The sequence below is a fragment of the Pseudophryne corroboree genome, chromosome 1, assembly GCF_028390025.1.
Source record: "Pseudophryne corroboree isolate aPseCor3 chromosome 1, aPseCor3.hap2, whole genome shotgun sequence".
Classification (NCBI taxonomy): Eukaryota; Metazoa; Chordata; class Amphibia; order Anura; family Myobatrachidae; genus Pseudophryne; species Pseudophryne corroboree.
Window position 1 is genome coordinate 415,907,380 of NC_086444.1, and position 22,437 is coordinate 415,929,816.

The following is a 22,437-nucleotide window of genomic DNA, read 5'->3' on the forward strand; positions in this document are numbered from 1 at the left end:
GACATACCGAGGGACCTTAGCAGCAAGTGGTATAAATCTTCTCATTACCACTTGGCAACTAGGATTTCTATTGCACCCAGTTGGTGTCTAGCACTTGGTGTATATAACCTGCTAGCTAGTGATTTTGCCTATTATCATTTGATTAATGTGCACAACTTATGTCTGATTTACTGCGTCTAAGATGCCTAATAATATGAAATCAGAATCTCGCTTGCTGTGTGGGAACTTAAATATCTTTTTGTGTGTGTGTTAACAGTGCACTGATTCAGAGTGCTGATGTGTTTGTATGCCTAGAAATTTCACATATTGACATTCGTAGAATTAAACAAAGAATACCATCTTTTCTCTTATCACCACGATTACTCTTACCTAAACTTATTCAGTGGACTCTCATCCACGATTCAGAGGCAAGATCCTACAATAGTAGGTACCTGTGCCGTAACTAGACATTTTAGCGATGTGTGCAAGAAACAGCATCAGCACCCCCCCCCCCCCCCATAGTTAAAACAGGACCAATGCACAACGTAGGCCTATGCCAAAAATATAGGGGAGTGGCTTCATGGGGAAGGGGTGTCGCCACAAAATAATACCAATTCATATTACGCTGCACAGTAGTCTCCACACATTACTCCAGGTAGAGTCCCAAATTACACATTGCGCCAGGTACAGATTACGGCAGCAGAGTGCCCCCTCCTTTTTTTTTTCTTACACATTATGGCAGTAGAATCCCCCTTTTTACACATTACAGCAGCAGAGGTTTCAATGGGGGTAGCAGCTATCTATGGGGGTAGGCTATCCTGTGCATAGTTAGCCAGCGGAAAGTTCCCCAGCAATGGCCGCCACCATGCATGTGCAGTAGCCCCGAAAGCAGAGCACATCGCAGGGACGGGCCCCTTTCGGAGTCCCTGTAAATGCGGGTACTCTTTAATACATACCACCATTACAATTGTATATTGCTATGCGATTTTGGGCTTCTACTGATTAAAATGAGATGCGGCATGCCTATATTCTGTGTAGCATTTTGTATGCAGGTACAGCCACAGTCAAACACAGTATATAGGCATGCCACATATCATTTTAATCAGCAGAAGCTCCTTGTGTATCTTAGCCACACAGCAATGGAAAGATGCATTTTTATAAAAAAGGCACCCGACTTTAGCAGTGCTTCCATGTGACTCACGCTAGGCATCTCCTGCTGCATGGTGCATTAAGGCAAGATTAATGAGGACACATCTGTCACAGTGGTCACAGTGTTAGTGGCCATGTGAGTGCTGTGTGAGAGTGGGCTGGTTGCGCAATAGTTTTCAGCATAAGGGGCATTATGCATGTCATGTGTATAAATGTATTAATAATGTGCAGCGAATGTGTAAGGGACATTATGTGTGTCATGTGTATAAGGGCATTAATAATGTGCGGCATATGTGTAAGGGACATTATGTGTATAAGGGCATTAATAATGTGCGGCATATGTGTAAGGGGCATTACTGTGTGGTATTATGTGTAGAAAGGCATTACTAATGTGTGGCATTATGTGTATAAGGTGCTCTACTGTGTGGCGTTACGTATAGAGAGGGCACTACTGTGTGGTCTAATGTGAATAAAGAGCAATATGGTGTGATGTAATGTGAATAAGGAGCAATTCATTGTGATGTAATGTGAGGAGTAACGTTTATAAGGTAAAGTGGTACTACTGTGTAATGTGATGTGAATTAGGGACACTATTGCATGATAAAATGTGAATAAAGTTGCAGTATTGTGTGGCGTAATTTGAATTGGGGGTACTATTGTGTGGCCATTCCTCTTGCCAGCAAAAACACACCCCTTGTGCCGAATGTGCGCACTGTTCCTATTTAAAATATAGGGGTAGGAACAACAACATAAGGACAGCTATGGGTGAGGGGTGATGATGCTGGGAAAGGGGTGCAGGGTCATATTCGGAACTAGCGGTGGTGCTAGGGGGCACCAGGCAAAATCTTGCCTAGGGCATCATATTGGTTAGGGCCTGCTCTGGGTGATATTCAATTTATCTTTTTTATGGCAGCTATCGTGCCCACAGTGGTTGAGTTTAGCCGCTTACTTAAATAATGGACGCAACATAAAAAGTACTGCTTGGCATCGGGTGTAGTATGTGTTGCCGGCAGTCGGGCTCCCGGCGATCAGCATACCGACAGCTGGGCGAGCGCAAATGAGCTCCTTGCGGGCGCCACGCTATCTATTCTTCCTCCAGAGGGGTTGTGGACCCCCAAGAGGGTGAAGAACTGTCGGTATGCCGGTGGTCGGGATTCCGGCGCCGGTATGCTGGTCGCCGGGAGCCCGACCGCTGGCAAAAGTGAAGACCACCCCTGGCCCCCACATGGGTCACTTTTCGTGCATTTCAGCTCGCCAACCTTCTTACTGTAGTAGTGCTGCAGTATGTTGCCCCATACCGCTGCAACCTTCGGCGTGACACAGGAGCTCTCACCGCTGTTTGAGAACACCCCGTGTTCTTGTCTTACCCCCGTGCCAGTCCCCAGCTGTATAATAAACTATAGCAGTCCCCGACTCACCCCCGTTTCGCCTGCAGCAGCGGCCCGGGCTCCCATAGCAGCAGCAACGCTACAAACAGCCGCAGCTTGGGAACACCCACTTGCTCCCAGACACCGCAGCTCCCCCGCTCTCCTCCGTGCGGGGCCAGGCCGGACTCCACCCGGTGCTCCGCCACTGCTGTCAGTGGCTGGAACCGGACAGCGGGGAAGGGGAGGCGGCAGCTGGGAGGGAGTGAGGGCGACTAGCGGCAGCCGCCCCTCCCCGGCCCGGCGAGCACCTTGGTACAGTCCGCTGACGCCACTTCCGGGTGTGCGGGGAACACGTGTGCGGGTCTTAGTGATCCGGGAAGAGGGGCCAGGAGGACCCGGGACCGAGGCAGTGTATACCGCCCGACTGACAGCAGCCATGGCCCAGAAGAAGCGCAAGGGATCCCGGACGCGAAGACCGCGGCAGGAGCAAGCGGGCGATGATAGCGACACCGGGGAGTTTGATGTCAGCGCTGGGGTACCGGAGCAGGATGAAGTGGTGAGAGCCGGGGGTGACCTGGGGCTCAGTCTGGTCTCCTGGACGCCAAAGGGAGGGACAAGTCCCTTCTCTGCCTCATACCTCCAGCCCGGGACTGTGCTGCAGCCAGGTGCACCATAACCGCAGGAGCGTACCAGAATGTCGGATAACAGGGAAAAACATAAAGGGCATCATCTCAAGTGGGCCTGTCGCAAAAGCAATGTCGCTGTTAAGATAATGCTGCCCCTCATGTTGTCCTTTAAGTGCCTGTAGCCTTTACCCATGTCTTAGAGCAGTGATGGGGAACCTTTGGCCCTTCCAGCTGTTGTTGAACTACCCATCCCAGCATGCCCTGCTACAGTTTCAGCATGGCCAAATAGCAAACCTGTAGTACGGCATGCTGGGATGTGTAGTTCAACAACAGCTGGAGGGCCAAAGGTTCTCCAGAGGGTCTAATTCAGATCCAATGGTTGTGGGTCTGCGTGTGTGCAGAACAGGGCTTGTGATATTGCTGTCAGCTGATTGATTTGCTGCAGTGTTTGGGGGGTTGCAACCGTTCTTCAAAACAGGGGCATGTTGGGTCCAGATTCTAAGGATAGTCTGAGTAAGCTTCAGCTAACGCAGACTAACCGGTGCCTGAAAACATGGCGCAATGGTGATCCAAGGCTGCGTCCTCAGACACAGCACTCAGATCTGGATGCATGCAGGAGGCATCTATCTTCTACAGACTCCTCCTGCTGCATTTGGACTTTAATGACACAGAATTGCACGGGATGTAGTCACGTTACCGGCGGTCAGATGCTGGGATCCCGAAGGCTTGAAATGCAGACCGTCGGAATGCTGACACATAGAGACTATTCCCACTCGTGGGTGTCCACGACACCTATAGAGTGGGAATAGAACCTGTGGCAAGCCACCGAACCACCTTCGTTGTGCTCGCCCCCCTGCCGGCATTCTAGCGGTCAGAATCCCGGCCGCCGGTCACGCAATCCCGACTCGAATTGCACAGCCACTTCCTTGCAGCTGTGCAGTTCCTTACAAATATGAATTAGGCCCTGAGACTGGCCATTAGTTGAACATATGGATAACACATAAATACTCTGCTGCTATAGTAGTGCACTGTAGACACAATGTGGGGCTTCAGAAATTAAATCTGATCATAATACTATATTCTGTCACATAGTCATGGCCGTTCTATAAATCCTATCCTGCGGGATTTTTATTGATTTATTGCATTCTGGTTTTACCATGAACATCTAATAGCCTTTCTGTAAACCTTGAGCACTAAATGAATATTGTTTTTCTTCTCCCTGGAGCATCTGCCATCATTTCCAACTGCTGATGCGGGCTCAGACACAGAACTGGACACCAGACAGCTGGTCCGAGCACAGAACAAGAAGAAAAAGAAGTCTGGAGGCTTTCAGTCAATGGGTATGTTATGTGTAGAGAAGATGAAACACTGATGCTAAGTGGTGACATTCATCCTTTCTCTAACGTCCTAGTGGATGCTGGGGACTCCGTCAGGACCATGGGGATTAGCGGCTCCGCAGGAGACAGGGCACAAAAATAAAGCTTTAGGATCAGGTGGTGTGCACTGGCTCCTCCCCCTATGACCCTCCTCCAAGCCTCAGTTAGGTTTTTGTGCCCGTCCGAGCAGGGTGCAATCTAGGTGGCTCTCCTAAAGAGCTGCTTAGAAAAAGTTTTTAGGTTTTTTATTTTCAGTGAGTCCTGCTGGCAACAGGCTCACTGCATCGAGGGACTTAGGGGAGAGAAGTCAACTCACCTGCGTGCAGGATGGATTGGCTTCTTAGGCTACTGGACACCATTAGCTCCAGAGGGATCGAACACAGGCCCAGCCATGGAGTCCGGTCCCGGAGCCGCGCCGCCGACCCCCCTTGCAGATGCCGAAGATGGAAGAGGTCCAGAAGCAGGCGGCAGAAGACTTTTCAGTCTTCCTGAGGTAGCGCACAGCACTGCAGCTGTGCGCCATTGTTGTCAGCACACTTCACACAGCGGTCACGGAGGGTGCAGGGCGCTGGGGGGGCGCCCTGGGCAGCAATGTATAATACCTTTTTATGGCTAAAAAATACATCACATATAGCCCTTGAGGCTATATGGATGTATTTAACCCCTGCCAGATCTCACAAACTCCGGAGAAGAGCCCGCCGAAATAGGGGGCGGGGCTTATTCTCCTCAGCACACAGCGCCATTTTCCTGCTCAGCTCCGCTGTGAGGAAGGCTCCCAGGACTCTCCCCTGCACTGCACTACAGAAACAGGGTAAAACAGAGAGGGGGGGCACTTTTTTTGGCGATATTACTATATTTAAGCTGCTATAAGGATACAACACTTATATAGGGTTGTTCCCATATATATTATAGCGCTTGGGTGTGTGCTGGCAAACTCTCCCTCTGTCTCCCCAAAGGGCTAGTGGGGTCCTGTCTTCAATAGAGCATTCCCTGTGTGTCTGCTGTGTGTCGGTACGTGTGTGTCGACATGTATGAGGACGATGTTGGTGTGCAGGCAGAGCAATTGCCGGTAATGGTGATGTCACCCCCCAGGGAGTCGACACCGGAATGGATGGCTTTGTTTATGGAATTACGTGATAATGTCAGCACATTACAAAAATCAGTTGACGACATGAGACGGCCGGAAAACCAGTTAGTACCTGCCCAGGCGCCCCAGACACCGTCAGGGGCTGTAAAACGCCCTTTACCTCAGTCGGTCGACCCAGACACGGACACTGAGTCTAGTGTCGACGGTGAAGAAACAAACGTATTTTCCAGTAGGGCCACACGTTATATGATCACGGCAATGAAGGAGGCTTTGCATATCTCTGATACTACAAGTACCACAAAAAGGGGTATTATGTGGGGGGTGAAAAAACTACCTGTAGTTTTTCCTGAATCAGAGGAATTGAATGATGTATGTGATGAAGCGTGGGTTAACCCAGATAGAAAAGTGCTAATTTCAAAAAAGTTATTGGCATTATACCCTTTCCCGCCAGAGGTTAGGGCGCGCTGGGAAACACCCCCTAAGGTGGATAAAGCGCTCACACGCTTATCAAAACAAGTGGCGTTACCGTCTCCTGATACGGCCGCCCTCAAGGATCCAGCTGATAGGAGGCTGGAAACTACCCTAAAAAGTATATACACACATACTGGTGTTATACTGCGACCAGCCATCGCCTCAGCCTGGATGTGCAGTGCTGGGGTGATCTGGTCGGATTCCCTGACTGAAAATATTGATACCCTGGATAGGGACAGTATTTTACAGACTTTAGAGCAATTAAAGGATGCTTTTCTTTATATGCGAGATGCTCAGAGGGATATTTGCACTCTGGCATCGAGAGTAAGTGCGATGTCCATATCTGCCAGAAGAAGTTTATGGACACGACAGTGGTCAGGTGATGCGGATTCCAAACGGCATATGGAAGTATTGCCGTATAAAGGGGAGGAATTATTTTGCGTCGGTCTATCGGATTTGGTGGCCACGGCAACTGCCGGGAAATCCACCTTTTTACCTCAGACCCCCTCCCAACAGAAAAAGACACCGTCTTTTCAGCCGCAGTCCTTTCGGTCCTATAAGAAGCGGGCAAAAGGACAGTCATATCTGCCCCGAGGCAGAGGAAAGGGTAAGAGAGGGCAGCAAGCAGTTCCTTCCCAGGAACAGAAGCCCTCCGCGGGTTCTGCAAAGCCCTCAGCATGACGCTGGGGCTTTACAAGCGGACTCAGGAACGGTGGGGGGTCGACTCAAGAATTTCAGCGCGCAGTGGGCTTGCTCACAGGTGGACCCCTGGATCCTGCAGGTAGTATCTCAGGGTTACAGGTTGGAATTCGAGAAGTCTCCCCCTCGCCGGTTCCTAAAGTCTGCTTTGCCAACGTCTCCCTCAGACAGGGCGACGGTATTGGAAGCCATTCACAAGCTGTTTTTTCAGCAGGTGATAGTCAAGGTACCCCTCCTACAACAGGAAAAGGGGTATTACTCCACGCTATTTGTGGTACCGAAGCCGGACGGCTCGGTAAGACCTATTCTAAATCTGAAATCTTTGAACCTGTACATACAAAAATTCAAGTTCAAGATGGAATCACTCAGAGCAGTGATAGCGAATCTGGAAGAAGGGGACTTTATGGTGTCCCTGGACATAAAAGATGCTTACCTGCATGTCCTAATTTGCCCTTCACATCAAGGGTACCTCAGGTTCGTGGTGCAAAACTGTCATTATCAGTTTCAGACGCTGCCGTTTGGATTGTCCACGGCACCTCGGGTCTTTACCAAGGTAATGGCCGAAATGATGATTCTTCTGCGAAGAAGAGGCGTATTAATTATCCCTTACTTGGACGATCTCCTGATAAGGGCAAGGTCCAGAGAACAGCTGGAGGACGGAGTACCACTAACCCAAGTAGTGCTGCAACAACACGGGTGGATTCTGAATTTTCCAAAATCTCAGTTGACCCCGACAACACGTCTGCTGTTCCTGGGAATGATTCTGGACACTGTTCAGAAAAAGGTGTTTCTTCCGGAGGAGAAAGCCAAGGAGTTATCCGAACTTGTCAGGAACCTCCTAAAACCAGGAAAAGTGTCTGTGCATCAATGCACAAGAGTCCTGGGAAAGATGGTGGCTTCTTACGGAGCAATCCCATTCGGCAGATTCCACGCACGAACTTTTCAGTGGGATCTGCTGGACAAATGGTCCGGATCGCATCTGCAGATGCATCAGCGGATAACCTTATCGCCACGGACAAGGGTGTCTCTTCTGTGGTGGTTGCAGAGTGCTCATCTGTTAGAAGGCCGCAGATTCGGCATACAGGACTGGGTCCTGGTGACCACGGATGCCAGTCTGAGAGGCTGGGGAGCGGTCACACAGGGAAGAAACTTCCAGGGAGTATGGTCAAGCCTGGAGATGTCTCTTCACATAAATATACTGGAGCTAAGAGCGATTTACAATGCTCTAAGCCTGGCAAAACCCCTGCTTCAGGGTCAGCCGGTGTTGATCCAGTCGGACAACATCACGGCAGTCGCCCACGTAAACAGACAGGGCGGCACAAGAAGCAGGAGAGCAATGGCAGAAGCTGCAAGGATTCTTCGCTGGGCGGAAGATCATGTGATAGCACTGTCAGCAGTGTTCATTCCGGGAGTGGACAACTGGGAAGCAGACTTTCTCAGCAGACACGATCTACACCCGGGAGAGTGGGGACTTCATCCAGAAGTCTTCCACATGATTGTGAACCGTTGGGAAAAACCAAAGGTGGATATGATGGCGTCTCGCCTCAACAAAAAACTGGACAGGTATTGCGCCAGGTCAAGAGACCCTCAGGCAATAGCTGTGGACGCTCTGGTAACACCGTGGGTGTTCCAGTCAGTGTATGTGTTTCCTCCTCTGCCTCTCATACCCAAAGTACTGAGAATTATACGGCAAAGGGGAGTAAGAACGATACTCGTGGCTCCGGATTGGCCAAGAAGAACTTGGTACCCGGAACTTCAGGAGATGCTCACGGAAAATCCGTGGCCTCTACCTCTAAGACGGGACCTGATTCAGCAGGGACCGTGTCTATTCCAAGACTTACCGCGGCTGCGTTTGACGGCGTGGCGGTTGAACGCCGAATTCTAAGGGAAAAAGGCATTCCAGAAGAGGTCATTCCTACACTGGTTAAAGCCAGGAAGGAGGTGACTGCACAACATTATCACCGCATTTGGAGAAAATATGTTGCGTGGTGTGAGGCCAGGAAGGCCCCCACGGAGGAATTTCAATTGGGTCGATTCCTACATTTCCTGCAAACAGGATTGTCTATGGGCCTCAAGTTGGGGTCCATTAAGGTTCAAATTTCGGCCTTGTCGATTTTCTTCCAGAAAGAATTGGCTTCAGTTCCTGAAGTCCAGACTTTTGTAAAAGGAGTACTACATATACAGCCCCCGGTTGTGCCCCCAGTGGCTCCGTGGGACCTTAATGTAGTTTTGGATTTTCTCAAATCCCATTGGTTTGAGCCACTCAAATCGGCGGATTTGAAATATCTTACATGGAAAGTAACCATGCTACTGGCCCTGGCTTCAGCCAGGAGAGTGTCAGAATTGGCGGCTTTATCGTATAAAAGCCCATATCTGATTTTCCATTTGGACAGGGCAGAACTGCGGACGCGTCCTCATTTTCTGCCTAAGGTGGTGTCAGCGTTTCACCTGAACAAGCCTATTGTGGTGCCTGCGGCTACTAGCGATTTGGAGGATTCCAAGTTGCTGGACGTTGTCAGGGCATTGAAAATATATATTTCAAGGACGGCTGGAGTCAGAAAATCTGACTCGCTGTTTATACTGTATGCACCCAACAAGCTGGGTGCTCCTGCTTCTAAGCAGACGATTGCTCGTTGGATTTGTAGCACAATTCAACTTGCACATTCTGTGGCAGGCCTGCCACAGCCTAAATCTGTCAAGGCCCATTCCACAAGGAAGGTGGGCTCATCCTGGGCGGCTGCCCGAGGGGTCTCGGCATTACAACTCTGCCGAGCAGCTACGTGGTCGGGGGAGAACACGTTTGTAAAATTCTACAAATTTGATACCCTGGCTAAAGAGGACCTGGAGTTCTCTCATTCGGTGCTGCAGAGTCATCCGCACTCTCCCGCCCGTTTGGGAGCTTTGGTATAATCCCCATGGTCCTGACGGAGTCCCCAGCATCCACTAGGACGTTAGAGAAAATAAGATTTTACTTACCGATAAATCTATTTCTCGTAGTCCGTAGTGGATGCTGGGCGCCCATCCCAAGTGTGGATTGTCTGCAATACTTGTACATAGTTATTGTTACAAAAAAATCGGGTTGTTCTTGTTGTGAGCCGTCTGTTCAGAGGCTCCTACGTTGTCATACTGTTAACTGGGTTCAGATCACAAGTTGTACGGTGTGATTGGTGTGGCTGGTATGAGTCTTACCCGGGATTCAAAATCCTTCCTTATTGTGTACGCTCGTCCGGGCACAGTATCCTAACTGAGGCTTGGAGGAGGGTCATAGGGGGAGGAGCCAGTGCACACCACCTGATCCTAAAGCTTTATTTTTGTGCCCTGTCTCCTGCGGAGCCGCTAATCCCCATGGTCCTGACGGAGTCCCCAGCATCCACTACGGACTACGAGAAATAGATTTATCGGTAAGTAAAATCTTATTTTCTGTAGAGTGCACACATAACCGGTCTAGTCAAGGCTCTCAGATATACCGTCATTAAAGGCCTGGGCTATACGCTTATGTACAGGATAATTATTCAGCTATCAAAATATGTGGTTTTACTGCCCAATTAAAAAGCATACACTAGGTATTTGATATATACCAAACATAAATTGTTAAACAAATATAAGTTTGTAACTCCTTGGTACACACGCATCATTTATTCTACTTTTTTTTCCAGGTCTTAGTTATCCTGTTTATAAAGGAGTGATGAAGAAAGGTTACAAAGTACCAACACCCATTCAGAGAAAGGTGAGGCTACCATGGTCATTCCACACTTAGAATCTCTCTGCCTGTTGTTTGTCTCTGTGCCAGTGGGTCCTACATGTAATGTTCCATCTTCACAATAGGTAATCCCTGTCATTCTGGATGGCAAAGATGTGGTAGCTATGGCTAGAACTGGCAGCGGTAAGACTGCTTGTTTCCTCATCCCCATGTTTGAAAAGCTGAAGGCTCACAGTGCCCAGACTGGAGCTCGTGGGCTCATTTTGTCACCTACCAGAGAACTTTCCCTGCAGACACTGAAATTCACTAAAGAGGTACAGAACCCGGTCACAGCTCTGATTTTGTTTTTTGTTGGCTTTTTTGTCTCTCCTGAATTTGATGTTTTATCTTGTATTGCTTCAGTTATGTATGATACTCACTTTGTCTTCTGCTAGCTTGGAAAGTTTACTGGTTTGAAGACTGCTTTAATCTTGGGTGGAGACAGGTAAATAGCTGACTTCTTTATTGTATATATGGATAATTTGTGGGTTGCCATCTTTTAAGTGTTCTTATGGGCCCTACAGACTCGGCGATGGGCCGCCGAGCTGCCCGACCGCCGATACGGCAGACGGGCGACCAGGCGGCGGGTGAGTGAAGTTTCTTCCCTCCCCCCGTCACCCGGCTTCGTAGACGTGCAGGCAAATATGGACGATCTCGTCCATATTGGCCTGCATGCATCAGCGATGAACGAGCGTGGTGCCGCGCATCGTTCATCGCTGGTGCCTCCACACTAACAGATATGAACGTTATCTCGTTCAATAATGAACGAGATTGTTCATATCTTGCAGTGTTATCGCCCAGTGTGTAGGGCGCATTATCCTCCTTTAAAAATAAATAAATACAATTTTGCCATGTCTTTATATTCTACTTTTGTTAGTATATTGAACATGGATTAGTATAAAACCATAATTTGCTCCTAACAGCAATGAAAACCTATGTTTCGGTATGAAATACAGGCTCGCTGCACTCGCCACGCCTCTGGCCCGGGGGTGACCCTATTGCAGATGTGTCCTCTTACATCCTTACAGCAATCACGCTAAGCAGCCCTTGAAGTCATGCCATGCTGGACTATGTAGCGCCATGCGACTTTTTTGGGGCTTTTTTTCCACAGTATTACGTCTTGGACACAAAGTAATGTAATAGGAAGCACAAGCAGCTTCTGCTGATTAAAATGATAGCATGCCTATATTTTGTGTGTAGGGTGGCCAATCCCGGTATCGGGATCACAATATTTAGGCCAAAAACAATTAGGGATTCAACCCCAGGATAAGAGGGATCAGTGTTGAGCGTTCTCAGGATGCTCAGACGCTGCCCGACTCCCTCCTTTTGGCTCCCCCCCTCGCAGCGTGACGTGCAGTCACAGGTCACGCTGTGCTGCTTGCAGCTCGCTGCTGACCTCCTGCGAGAGTGAAGGATGATTCTCACCCTCTTGCCCCCATACTATGGTGAGTTGTGTGCAGGGCGTGGTGAGAGGGGCAGACACATAGGGTAAAACGAATCCCGGGATTGACCATTTTTCAATCCCAATACCTGGGATTGAAAAAATTGCGCGGGATTGGCCACCCTATCTGTGTGTAATTGCGGCTCTATCTGCATCCAAAATTCCACATTCCATGAAAACACTGTAGAATAGCATTTTTGTATGCATACATAGTCCCAGTCACACACAATATATAGGCATGCTTCATATAATTTTAATCATCAGAAGCTGCTCGTGCATCCTATTACATTACTTTGCATCTAAGACACATTTTTGCGTAAAAAACACAAACTATGCTCAGCGCTAACGAGTCACATGACACTCGCGCCATGTATGACACGACTTGTAGCGCACGGAGCAAAGATATAAAGAGGACATATCGGTATATTCCCCCTTGGGTGTCGACGTGGGCCACCACACGAGTGAGAATACCGGATTTCTGTTGGGATTTCGACCGCCGGCATTTCTCCAGCCATCGTGATTCCGGTGTCTGTATTCTGACCGCCGGGATCCAGACGACCGGTAAATTGACTGCATCCAGCTTTTTTAGTGCCAACCTGACCAGTGTTGCAATAATTAACTACTCTATGGGGGGTATCCGATTACCCATGGTCGATGACCGCAGGTAATTGTATCGCAGGAGGCTACCCCATTAGCCCCGATGCGGTGTGCTCCTCCTTCCGATGCTGGCACTTATCACTGATTATGCTTCGGGTGTCTCAGGTACCCAAAGCATAATCCGCGATTAGCGGCTGCCGGCGCTACGATAACACAATTTGTGCCCTATCCCATGTCTTATCGGTGGTCCATTTTCGCCTGATGAAAACGACCTATAATAGGATACCGCGATAATGACCATTGGTCATTAATTGCAATATCCTGCCGTTTTCACCAGGCGAAAAGGGATCGTGGATAATAGAACGTAAGGCATAGGGGGTATCCTATTAATATATATCAACAAAAGGTTCCCTAAAAGTGGCTTTTATTTAAAAAAAAAAAATGTGGGTGGGGCTCAGTCTGTGACCATACCGTTTCTCTCCAAACTATATTTTTATTTTGTTTCGCTATAGGATGGAAGATCAATTTGCTGCTCTGCATGAAAACCCTGATATGTGAGTGTTATTTTTTTGTTTTGTTTCCCTCCTCTCTTCAAACTGGTGGCTGCATAATGTTATCAACCTTTATTTTTATATTTTCTTATGCTATGTACATCTGACATTTATTCTCTGTGTTCCTGCAGAATCATTGCCACCCCTGGCCGTCTGATGCACGTGGCAGTGGAAATGAACCTTAAGCTGCGTAGTGTTGAATATGTCGTTTTTGACGAAGCTGACAGGTCTGTAATTTTTGATGTATATTTTCTGCTACCAATGACCCATACTGACAGTGACGTTTAAACTCTGCCCTATGCTTCTGCCATTATCTCTGCAACAGGCTGTTTGAGATGGGCTTCGCCGAGCAGCTGCAGGAAATTATTGCTCGTCTTCCAGAAACTCGTCAGACCTTACTTTTCTCCGCCACCCTTCCCAAGATGCTGTTGGAATTTGCTCGCGCTGGTGAGCTGCCGTGGAGAATAAGCTTTAGCTGAAACTGCTTTATTGCAGTATGAACACTGTTATCCTGCAGTGCCCCTTATGTACTGCATTGTGTCTTACACCTTTGTTTTCTGTCTTATTTCTTGCTCACGGCAGGTCTTACTGAGCCTGTACTCGTCCGTTTAGATGTTGACTCAAAGCTGAGTGATCAGTTGAAGGTAAGTTCTTGTACTCATCAGTGGAGTAGGGAGCCCCATGTCTTTGCCAGATAGGATGTTTCATCTGGAGCTGATAACTATTCTGTCTCCCATATTAGCTATCGTTTTTCCACGTGCGGGCAGAAGATAAACCTGCTGTGCTCCTCCATCTCCTGCGCTGCATTGCGAAGCCTCAGGAACAAACTGTCATCTTTGTGGCCACCAAACACCATGCAGAATATCTAAAAGAGGTGAGAATGGGCTCAAATCCAGGAAATACAAAGCATCACTCTCCGCTTTCGACATAAGGGTCTCTCTTATTAAATTGTTGCTTTAACTAGTTCTTGTCTACAGCTGCCTAATCAGAGAGATGATCTAGAACTATTTTCTAACTTACTACATTACCACCAGTGCATTCTACTGAAACTGTTTTGTCTTAGCTAATATTATTTCTCTGACGTCCTAAGTGGATGCTGGGGACTCCGTCAGGACCATGGGGAATAGCGGCTCCGCAGGAGACAGGGCACAAAAGTAAAAGCTTTAGGATCAGGTGGTGTGCACTGGCTCCTCCCCCCATGACCCTCCTCCAAGCCCCAGTTAGGTTTTTGTGCCCGGCCGAGAAGGGTGCAATCTAGGTGGCTCTCCTAAAGAGCTGCTTAGAGTAAAAGTTTTGTTAGGTTTTTTATTTTCAGTGAGTCCTGCTGGCAACAGGCTCACTGCAACGAGGGACTTAGGGGAGAAGAAGTGAACTCACCTGCGTGCAGGATGGATTGGCTTCTTAGGCTACTGGACACTAGCTCCAGAGGGACGATCACAGGTACAGCCTGGATGGGTCACCGGAGCCGCGCCGCCGACCCCCTTGCAGATGCTGAAGAGAGAAGAGGTCCAGAAATCGGCGGCTGAAGACTTCTCAGTCTTCATGAGGTAGCGCACAGCACTGCAGCTGTGCGCCATTGCTCTCAGCACACTTCACACCAACGGTCACTGAGGGTGCAGGGCGCTGGGGGGGGCGCCCTGGGCAGCAATGAAAGTACCTATGCTGGCTAAAAATACATCACATATAGCCTCTGGGGCTATATGGATGTATTTAACCCCTGCCAGGTTGTCAGAAAAACGGGAGAAGAAGCCCGCCGAAAAGGGGGCGGGGCCTATTCTCCTCAGCACACAGCGCCATTTTCCTACACAGCTCCGCTGCTAGGAAGGCTCCCAGGCTCTCCCCTGCACTGCACTACAGAAACAGGGTTAAAACAGAGAGGGGGGGCACTTATTTGGCGATATTATTATATATTAAGATGCTATAAGGGAAAACACTTATATAAGGTTGTCCCTGTATAATTATAGCGTTTTGGTGTGTGCTGGCAAACTCTCCCTCTGTCTCCCCAAAGGGCTAGTGGGGTCCTGTCCTCTATCAGAGCATTCCCTGTGTGTGTGCTGTGTCCGTACGTGTGTGTCGACATGTATGAGGACGATGTTGGTGAGGAGGCGGAGCAATTGCCTGTAATGGTGATGTCACTCTCTAGGGAGTCGACACCGGAATGGATGGCTTATTTAGGGAATTACGTGATAATGTCAACACGCTGCAAGGTCGGTTGACGACATGAGACGGCCGGCAAACCAATTAGTACCTGTCCAGGCGTCTCAAACACCGTCAGGGGCTTTAAAACGCCCATTTACCTCAGTCGGTCGACACAGACACGGACACTGACTCCAGTGTCGACGGTGAAGAAACAAACGTATTTTCCATTAGGGCCACACGTTACATGTTAAGGGCAATGAAGGAGGTGTTACATATTTCTGATACTACAAGTACCACAAAAAAGGGTATTATGTGGGGTGTGAAAAAACTACCTGTAGTTTTTCCTGAATCAGATAAATTAAATGAAGTGTGTGATGATGCGTGGGTTTCCCCCGATAGAAAATTATTGGCGTTATACCCTTTCCCGCCAGAAGTTAGGGCGCGTTGGGAAACACCCCTTAGGGTGGATAAGGCGCTCACACGCTTATCAAAACAAGTGGCGTTACCGTCTCCAGATACGGCCGCCCTCAAGGAGCCAGCTGATAGGAGGCTGGAAAAAATCCTAAAAAGTATATACACACATACTGGTGTTATACTGCGACCAGCGATCGCCTCAGCCTGGATGTGCAGCGCTGGGGTGGCTTGGTCGGATTCCCTGACTGAAAATATTGATACCCTTGACAGGGACAGTATTTTATTGACTATAGAGCATTTAAAGGATGCATTTCTATATATGCGAGATGCACAGAGGGATATTTGCACTCTGGCATCAAGAGTAAGTGCGATGTCCATATCTGCCAGAAGATGTTTATGGACACGACAGTGGTCAGGTGATGCAGATTCCAAACGGCACATGGAAGTATTGCCGTATAAAGAAAAAGACACCGTCTTTTCAGCCTCAGGTCCCCATAAGGGCAAGCGGGCAAAAGGCCAGTCATATCTGCCCAGGGATAGAGGAAAGGGAAGAAGACTGCAGCAGGCAGCCCCTTCCCAGGAACAGAAGCCCTCCACCGCTTCTGCCAAGTCCTCAGCATGACGCTGGGGCCGTACAAGCGGACTCGGGTGCGGTGGGGGGGTCGTCTCAAGAGTTTCAGCGCGCAGTGGGCTCACTCGCAAGTGGACCCCTGGATCCTACAAGTAGTATCCTAGGGGTACAGATTGGAAATTCGAGACGTCTCCCCCTTGCAGGTTCCTGAAGTCTGCTTTACCAACGTCTCCCTCCGACAGGGAGGCAGTATTGGAAACAATTCACAAGCTGTATTCCCAGCAGGTGATAATCAAAGTACCCCTCCTACAACAAGGAAAGGAGTATTATTCCACACTATATTGTGGTACTGAAGCCAGACGGCTCGGTGAGACCTATTCTAAATCTGAAATCTTTGAACACTTACATACAAAGGTTCAAATCAAGATGGAGTCACTCAGAGCAGTGATAGAGAACCAGGAAGAAGGGGGACTATATGGTGTCCCTGGACATCAAGGATGCTTACCTCCATGTCCCAATTTGCCCTTCTCACCAAGGGTACCTCAGGTTCGTGGTACAGAACTGTCACTATCCGTTTCAGACGCTGCCGTTTGGATTGTCCACGGCACCCCGGGTCTTTACCAAGGTAATGGCCGAAATGATGATCCTTCTTCAAAGAAAAGGCGTCTTATTTATCCCTTACTTGGACGATCTCCTGATAAGGGCAAGGTCCAGAGAACAGTTGGAGGTCGGAGTAGCACTATCTCAAGTAGTTCTACGACAGCACGGGTGGATTCTAAATATTCCAAAATCGCAGCTGTTTCCGACGACACGTCTGCTGTTCCTAGGGATGATTCTGGACACAGTCCAGAAAAAGGTGTTTCTCCCGGAGGAGAAAGCCAGGGAGTTATCCGAGCTAGTCAGAAACCTCCTAAAACCAGGCCAAGTGTCAGTGCATCAATGCACAAGAGTCCTGGGAAAAATGGTGGCTTCTTACGAAGCGATTCCATTCGGCAGATTTCACGCAAGAATTTTTCAGTGGGATCTGCTGGACGAATGGTCCGGATCGCATCTTCAGATGCATCAGCGGATAATCCTGTCTCCAAGGACAAGGGTGTCTCTTCTGTGGTGGCTGCAGAGTGCTCATCTACTAGAGGGCAGCACATTCGGCATTCAGGACTGGGTTCTGGTGACCACGGATGCCAGCCTGAGAGGCTGGGGAGCAGTCACACAGGGAAGAAATTTCCAAGGAGTGTGGTCAAGTCTGGAGACTTCTCTCCACATAAATATACTGGAGCTAAGGGCAATTTACAATGCTCTGAGCCTAGGAAGACCTCTGCTTCAAAGTCAACCGGTGCTGATCCAGTCGGACAACATCACGGCAGTCGCCCACGTAAACAGACAGGGCGGCACAAGAAGCAGGAGGGCAATGGCAGCAAGGATTCTTCGCTGGGCGAAAAATCATGTGATAACACTGTCAGCGGTGTTCATTCCTGTGAGTGGACAACTGGGAAGCAGATTTCCTCAGCAGGAACGACCTCCACCCGGGAGAGTGGGGACTTCATCTGGAAGTCTTCCACATGATTGTGAACCGTTGGGAAAGACCAAAGGTGGACATGATGGCGTCCCGTCTGAACAAAAAACTGGACAGGTATTGCGCCAGGTCAAGAGACCCTCAGGCAATAGCTGGGACGCTCTGGTAACACTGTGGGTGTACCAGTCGGTGTATGTGTTCCCTCCTCTGCCTCTCATACCCAAGGTACTGAGAATTATAAGACGGAGAGGAGTAAGAACTATACTCGTGGCTCCGGATTGGCCAAGAAGGACTTGGTACCCGGAACTTCAAGAGATACTAAGAAGGGACTTGCTTCAGCAAGGATCATGTCTGTTCCAAGACTTACCGCGGCTGCGTTTGACGGCATGGCGGTTGAACGCCGGATCCTAAGGGAAAAAGGCATTCCGGAAGAGGTCATCCCTACCCTGGTCAGAGCCAGGAAGGAGGTGACCGCACAACATTATCACCGCATTTGGCGAAAATATGTTGCATGGTGTGAGGCCAGGAAGGCCCCCACGGAGGAATTTCAACTCGGTCGATTCTGCATTTCCTACAAACAGGAGTGTCTATGGGCCTCAAATTGGGGTCCATTAAGGTTCAAATTTCGGCCCTGTCGATTTTCTTCCAGAAAGAATTGGCTTCAGTTCCTGAAGTCCAGAAGTTTGTCAAGGGAGTACTGCATATACAACCCCCTTTTGTGCCTCCAGTGGCACTGAGGGATCTCAACGTAGTTCTGGGATTCCTCAAATCACATTGGTTTAAACCGCTCAAATCTGTGGATTTGAAATATCTCACATGGAAAGTGACCATGCTGTTGGCCCTGGCCTCGGCCAGGCGAGTGTCAGAATTGGCGGCTTTGTCTCACAAAGGCCCATATCTGATTGTCCATTCGGACAGTGCAGAGCTGCGGACTCGTCCCCAGTTTCTCCCTAAGGTGGTGTCAGCGTTTCACCTGAACCAGCTTATTGTGGTACCTGCGGCTACTAGGGACTTGGAGGACTCCAAGTTGCTAGATGTTGTCAGGGCCCTGAAAATATAGGTTTCCAGGACGGCTGGAGTCAGGAAAACTGACTTGCTGTTATCCTGTATGCACCCAACAAACTGGGTGCTCTTGCTTCTAAGCAGACGATTGCTAGTTGGATGTGTAGTACAATTCAGCTTGCACATTCTGTGGCAGGCCTGCCACAGCCAAAATATGTAAATGCCCATTCCACAAGGAAGGTGGGCTCATCTTGGGCGGCTGTTCGAGGGGTCTCGGCTTTACAACTTTGCCGAGCTGCTACTTGGTCAGTGGCAAACACGTTTGAAAAATTTTACAAATTTGATACCCTGGCTGAGGAGGACCTGGAGTTCTCTCATTCGGTGCTGCAGAGTCATCCGCACTCTCCCGCCCGTTTGGGAGCTTTGGTATAATCCCCATGGTCCTGACGGAGTCCCCAGCATCCACTTAGGACGTCAGAGAAAATAAGAATTTACTTACCGATAATTCTATTTCTCGTAGTCCGTAGTGGATGCTGGGCGCCCATCCCAAGTGCGGATTGTCTGCAATACTTGTACATAGTTATTGTTACAAAAATCGGGTTATTATTGTTGTGAGCCATCTTTTCAGAGGCTCCGCTGTTATCATGCTGTTAACTGGGTTCAGATCACAGGTTGTACAGTGTGATTGGTGTGGCTGGTATGAGTCTTACCCGGGATTCAAAATCTTTCCTTATTGTGTACGCTCGTCCGGGCACAGTATCCTAACTGGGGCTTGGAGGAGGGTCATGGGGGGAGGAGCCAGTGCACACCACCTGATCCTAAAGCTTTTACTTTTGTGCCCTGTCTCCTGCGGAGCCGCTATTCCCCATGGTCCTGACGGAGTCCCCAGCATCCACTACGGACTACGAGAAATAGAATTATCGGTAAGTAAATTCTTATTTTTTATTCCTTCCCTTCTTTCCGCCCAGTTACTGGACATGCAGGGTGTACCATGTGCTCACATATACAGTTCTCTGGATCAAACCGCTCGGAAAATAAACCTGGGCCTGTTTCTACATGGAAAAGTTTGTGCGCTTCTGGTCACTGATGTTGCTGCCCGTGGTATTGACATACCTATGTTGGACAATGTCATCAACTATAGCTTCCCTCCCAAAGCCAAGCTTTTTCTGCATCGTGTAGGTAAGAAACAAAGATTCCCCGCACAAAATGTGCTAAGTTTTACCGTTGTTTTATTTGACTGCATTTTGACCCTTGCACTGTTTCCACAAATCAGGTCGAGTGGCAAGAGCTGGTCGGAGTGGCACAGCTTATTCTCTTGTAGCTCCAGATGAAATACCCTATGTGTATGATCTTCACTTGTTTCTTGGGAGGCCACTGAAGCTGGCAGGAGATCCACAGACAAGTACAGGTACAGAGATGATTCTAGTGTCAGTAATTTAAGAAAGGATACAGGAGGCTGAGCTCATTATCTGATTTGTCACATTTGTACAGATCCAGAAACAGATGGAGTCCTGGGACGTGTACCACAGAGTTTGATTGATGATGAAGATGCTTTGCTGATCACAGACCGCGAGAGATCCCTGGAGCTGCAAAACCTGCACCAAGTGGCTGAGAATGCTTACAAACAGTACTGCAAATCAAGACCAGCACCGGCGCCTGAGTCCATAAAACGAGTTAGAGATACCAATTATAACCTTCTGGGAGTCCACCCTCTCTTCTGTGAGTATTACTAGCTCTCTGTTTGAGCTACTGATTTAGCCCATTCTTTGGGGCGGAATTCAATTGTTATCGCAGGCAGCTGTCACTGGTGATATCGCCGGCAGCTGACGGAGCAATTCAGTTGTTTCTCCGTTAGGGCGCGAACAGCATTTCAGCTCACCGCCCGTGAGGGTGGCAAGCAGAAATGTGCGAAACATGACCAGGTAGGTCGCACACACGGCACTTCTCGCGTCGCACCCATTAGTTTAGTCTGGTTTAGCCACTTCACGTGGCTAAACCCGGACTGCATGGGCACAATGCGCAGAACAATAGAATTCCGCCCTTAAAATACAATATTCCAATCTACTATTACTGATACAAAGCCATTGTCCTTGTCATCCCCTTGTCTGTATCCTTTTTACCTTAGTCCAGAGGTTCCCAAACACGGTCCTCAAGGCACCCTAACATTACAGGTTTTAAGTATATCCATGCTTGGACACAGGTGACTTAATTAGTGCCTAAGTCAATATGATTTAACCACGTGATGAAACATGGATATATTTAAAACCTGAAGTGTCGGGGTGCCTTGAGGACCGTGTTTGGGAACCTCTGCCTTATTCACATTGCACATTTCTCAGTGTACACCCTCACCCTTCCACCTTTTCTGTCAGTGTGAATATCCAGTCTTGAGAGCATTCAGCACAAGAGTTTGTAGTCCTGGGGTCTGCCTTGTCTTGCAAATTTCATAAATATTTTAAATTTTCAAGCATAGCTACAGTGATTATTTCAGATCCGATCGTGGGGCCCTTTCCCTTAACTGTTTTTCTCTAACGTCCTAGAGGATGCTGGGACTCCGTAAGGACCATGGGGAATAGACGGGCTCCGCAGGAGGCATGGGCACTCTAAGAAAGACTTTGCACTCTGGGTGTGCACTGGCTCCCCCCTTTATGCCCCTCCTCCAGACCCCAGTTTTAGACTGTGCCCAGAGGAGGATGGGTGCACTGCAGGGAGCTCTCCTGAGTTTCCTGCTTAGAAAGCATTTTTGTTAGGATTTTTTTCTCTTTTTTTAGGGAGCACTGCTGGCAACAGGCTCCCTGCATCGAGGGACTGAGGAGAGAGGAGCAGACCTACTTAAATGATAGGCTCTGCTTCCTCGGCTACTGGACACCTTTAGCTCCAGAGGGAGGGAACACAGGTTCGTCCTGGGCGTTCACCCCAGAGCCGCGCCGCCGTTCTCCTCACAAGCCAGAAGAAACGAAGACGTCTCAGGCGGCAGAAGCCTTCGGTGTTTCACTAAGGTAACGCACAGCACCGCAGCTGTGCGTCATTGCTCCCATACACCTCACACACTCCGGTCACTGTAAGGGTGCAGGGGGGGCGCCCTGGGCAGCAATAAAACACCTCTCCTATGGCAAAAATCTATGTACAGGTGGGCACTGTACATGTATATAAAAGAGCCCCCGCCATTTTTTAGTAAGTTTGAGCGGGACAGAAGCCCGCCGCAGAGGGTCGGGGCTTCTCCCTCAGCACTCACCAGCGCCATTTTCTCTCCACAGCACCGCTGAGAGGAAGCTCCCCGGACTCTCCCATGCTTGACACACGGTGAAAGGGGGTTTTAAAGTAGAGGGGGGGCACATTATTGGCGTTTATACATTAAGCAGCGCTACTGGGTAAACAATCTGTGTTTTTCTCCAGGGTTATATAGCGCTGGGGTGTGTGCTGGCATACTCTCTCTCTGTCTCTCCAAGGGGCCTCAGGGGGAACCTGTCTTCAGAAAAGAGATTCCCTGTGTGTGTGAAGTGTGTCGGTACGTGTGTGTCGACATGTTTGACGAGGAAGGCTCACCTAAGGAGGAGGGGGAGTGCATGATGGTCAGGTCGCCGTCGGCAACGCCGACACCAGACTGGGTGGATATGTGGAATGTCTTGAATGTAAATTTACTGCATAAACGATTAGACAAGGCTGAAGCTAGGGATCAGTCAGGTAGTCGGACTGTGCCTGTGGCACCAGGACCTTCG

The 22,437-nt window shown here is 49.0% G+C and overlaps 2 protein-coding genes across 3 annotated transcripts in view; one reads left to right on the forward strand and one right to left on the reverse strand.

The window, feature by feature from the left end:
• RITA1 (RBPJ interacting and tubulin associated 1) overlaps positions 1-2,732 on the reverse strand; it is a 68,880-nt gene extending 66,148 nt beyond the window's left edge. The window contains exon 1 of one of the 2 annotated variants that reach the window (XM_063913313.1): positions 2,547-2,732. The gene's annotated coding sequence lies outside the window, so the exon portion shown is untranslated. The remainder of the gene's footprint in view (positions 1-2,546) is intronic. The other variant, XM_063913310.1, reaches the window with a different exon arrangement.
• Positions 2,733-2,754: 22 nt separating this feature from the next.
• The window catches only part of DDX54 (DEAD-box helicase 54), a 92,787-nt gene continuing 73,104 nt past the window's right edge, over positions 2,755-22,437 (forward strand). The window contains exons 1-13 of the mRNA XM_063913308.1: positions 2,755-3,051; positions 4,347-4,461; positions 10,411-10,481; positions 10,580-10,768; positions 10,889-10,938; positions 13,044-13,085; positions 13,214-13,309; positions 13,408-13,529; positions 13,665-13,726; positions 13,825-13,956; positions 19,690-19,900; positions 19,995-20,129; positions 20,213-20,440. Of these exons, the coding sequence (XP_063769378.1) occupies positions 2,932-3,051; positions 4,347-4,461; positions 10,411-10,481; positions 10,580-10,768; positions 10,889-10,938; positions 13,044-13,085; positions 13,214-13,309; positions 13,408-13,529; positions 13,665-13,726; positions 13,825-13,956; positions 19,690-19,900; positions 19,995-20,129; positions 20,213-20,440 (1,573 nt within the window). The 5' untranslated portion in view covers positions 2,755-2,931. The remainder of the gene's footprint in view (positions 3,052-4,346; positions 4,462-10,410; positions 10,482-10,579; positions 10,769-10,888; positions 10,939-13,043; positions 13,086-13,213; positions 13,310-13,407; positions 13,530-13,664; positions 13,727-13,824; positions 13,957-19,689; positions 19,901-19,994; positions 20,130-20,212; positions 20,441-22,437) is intronic.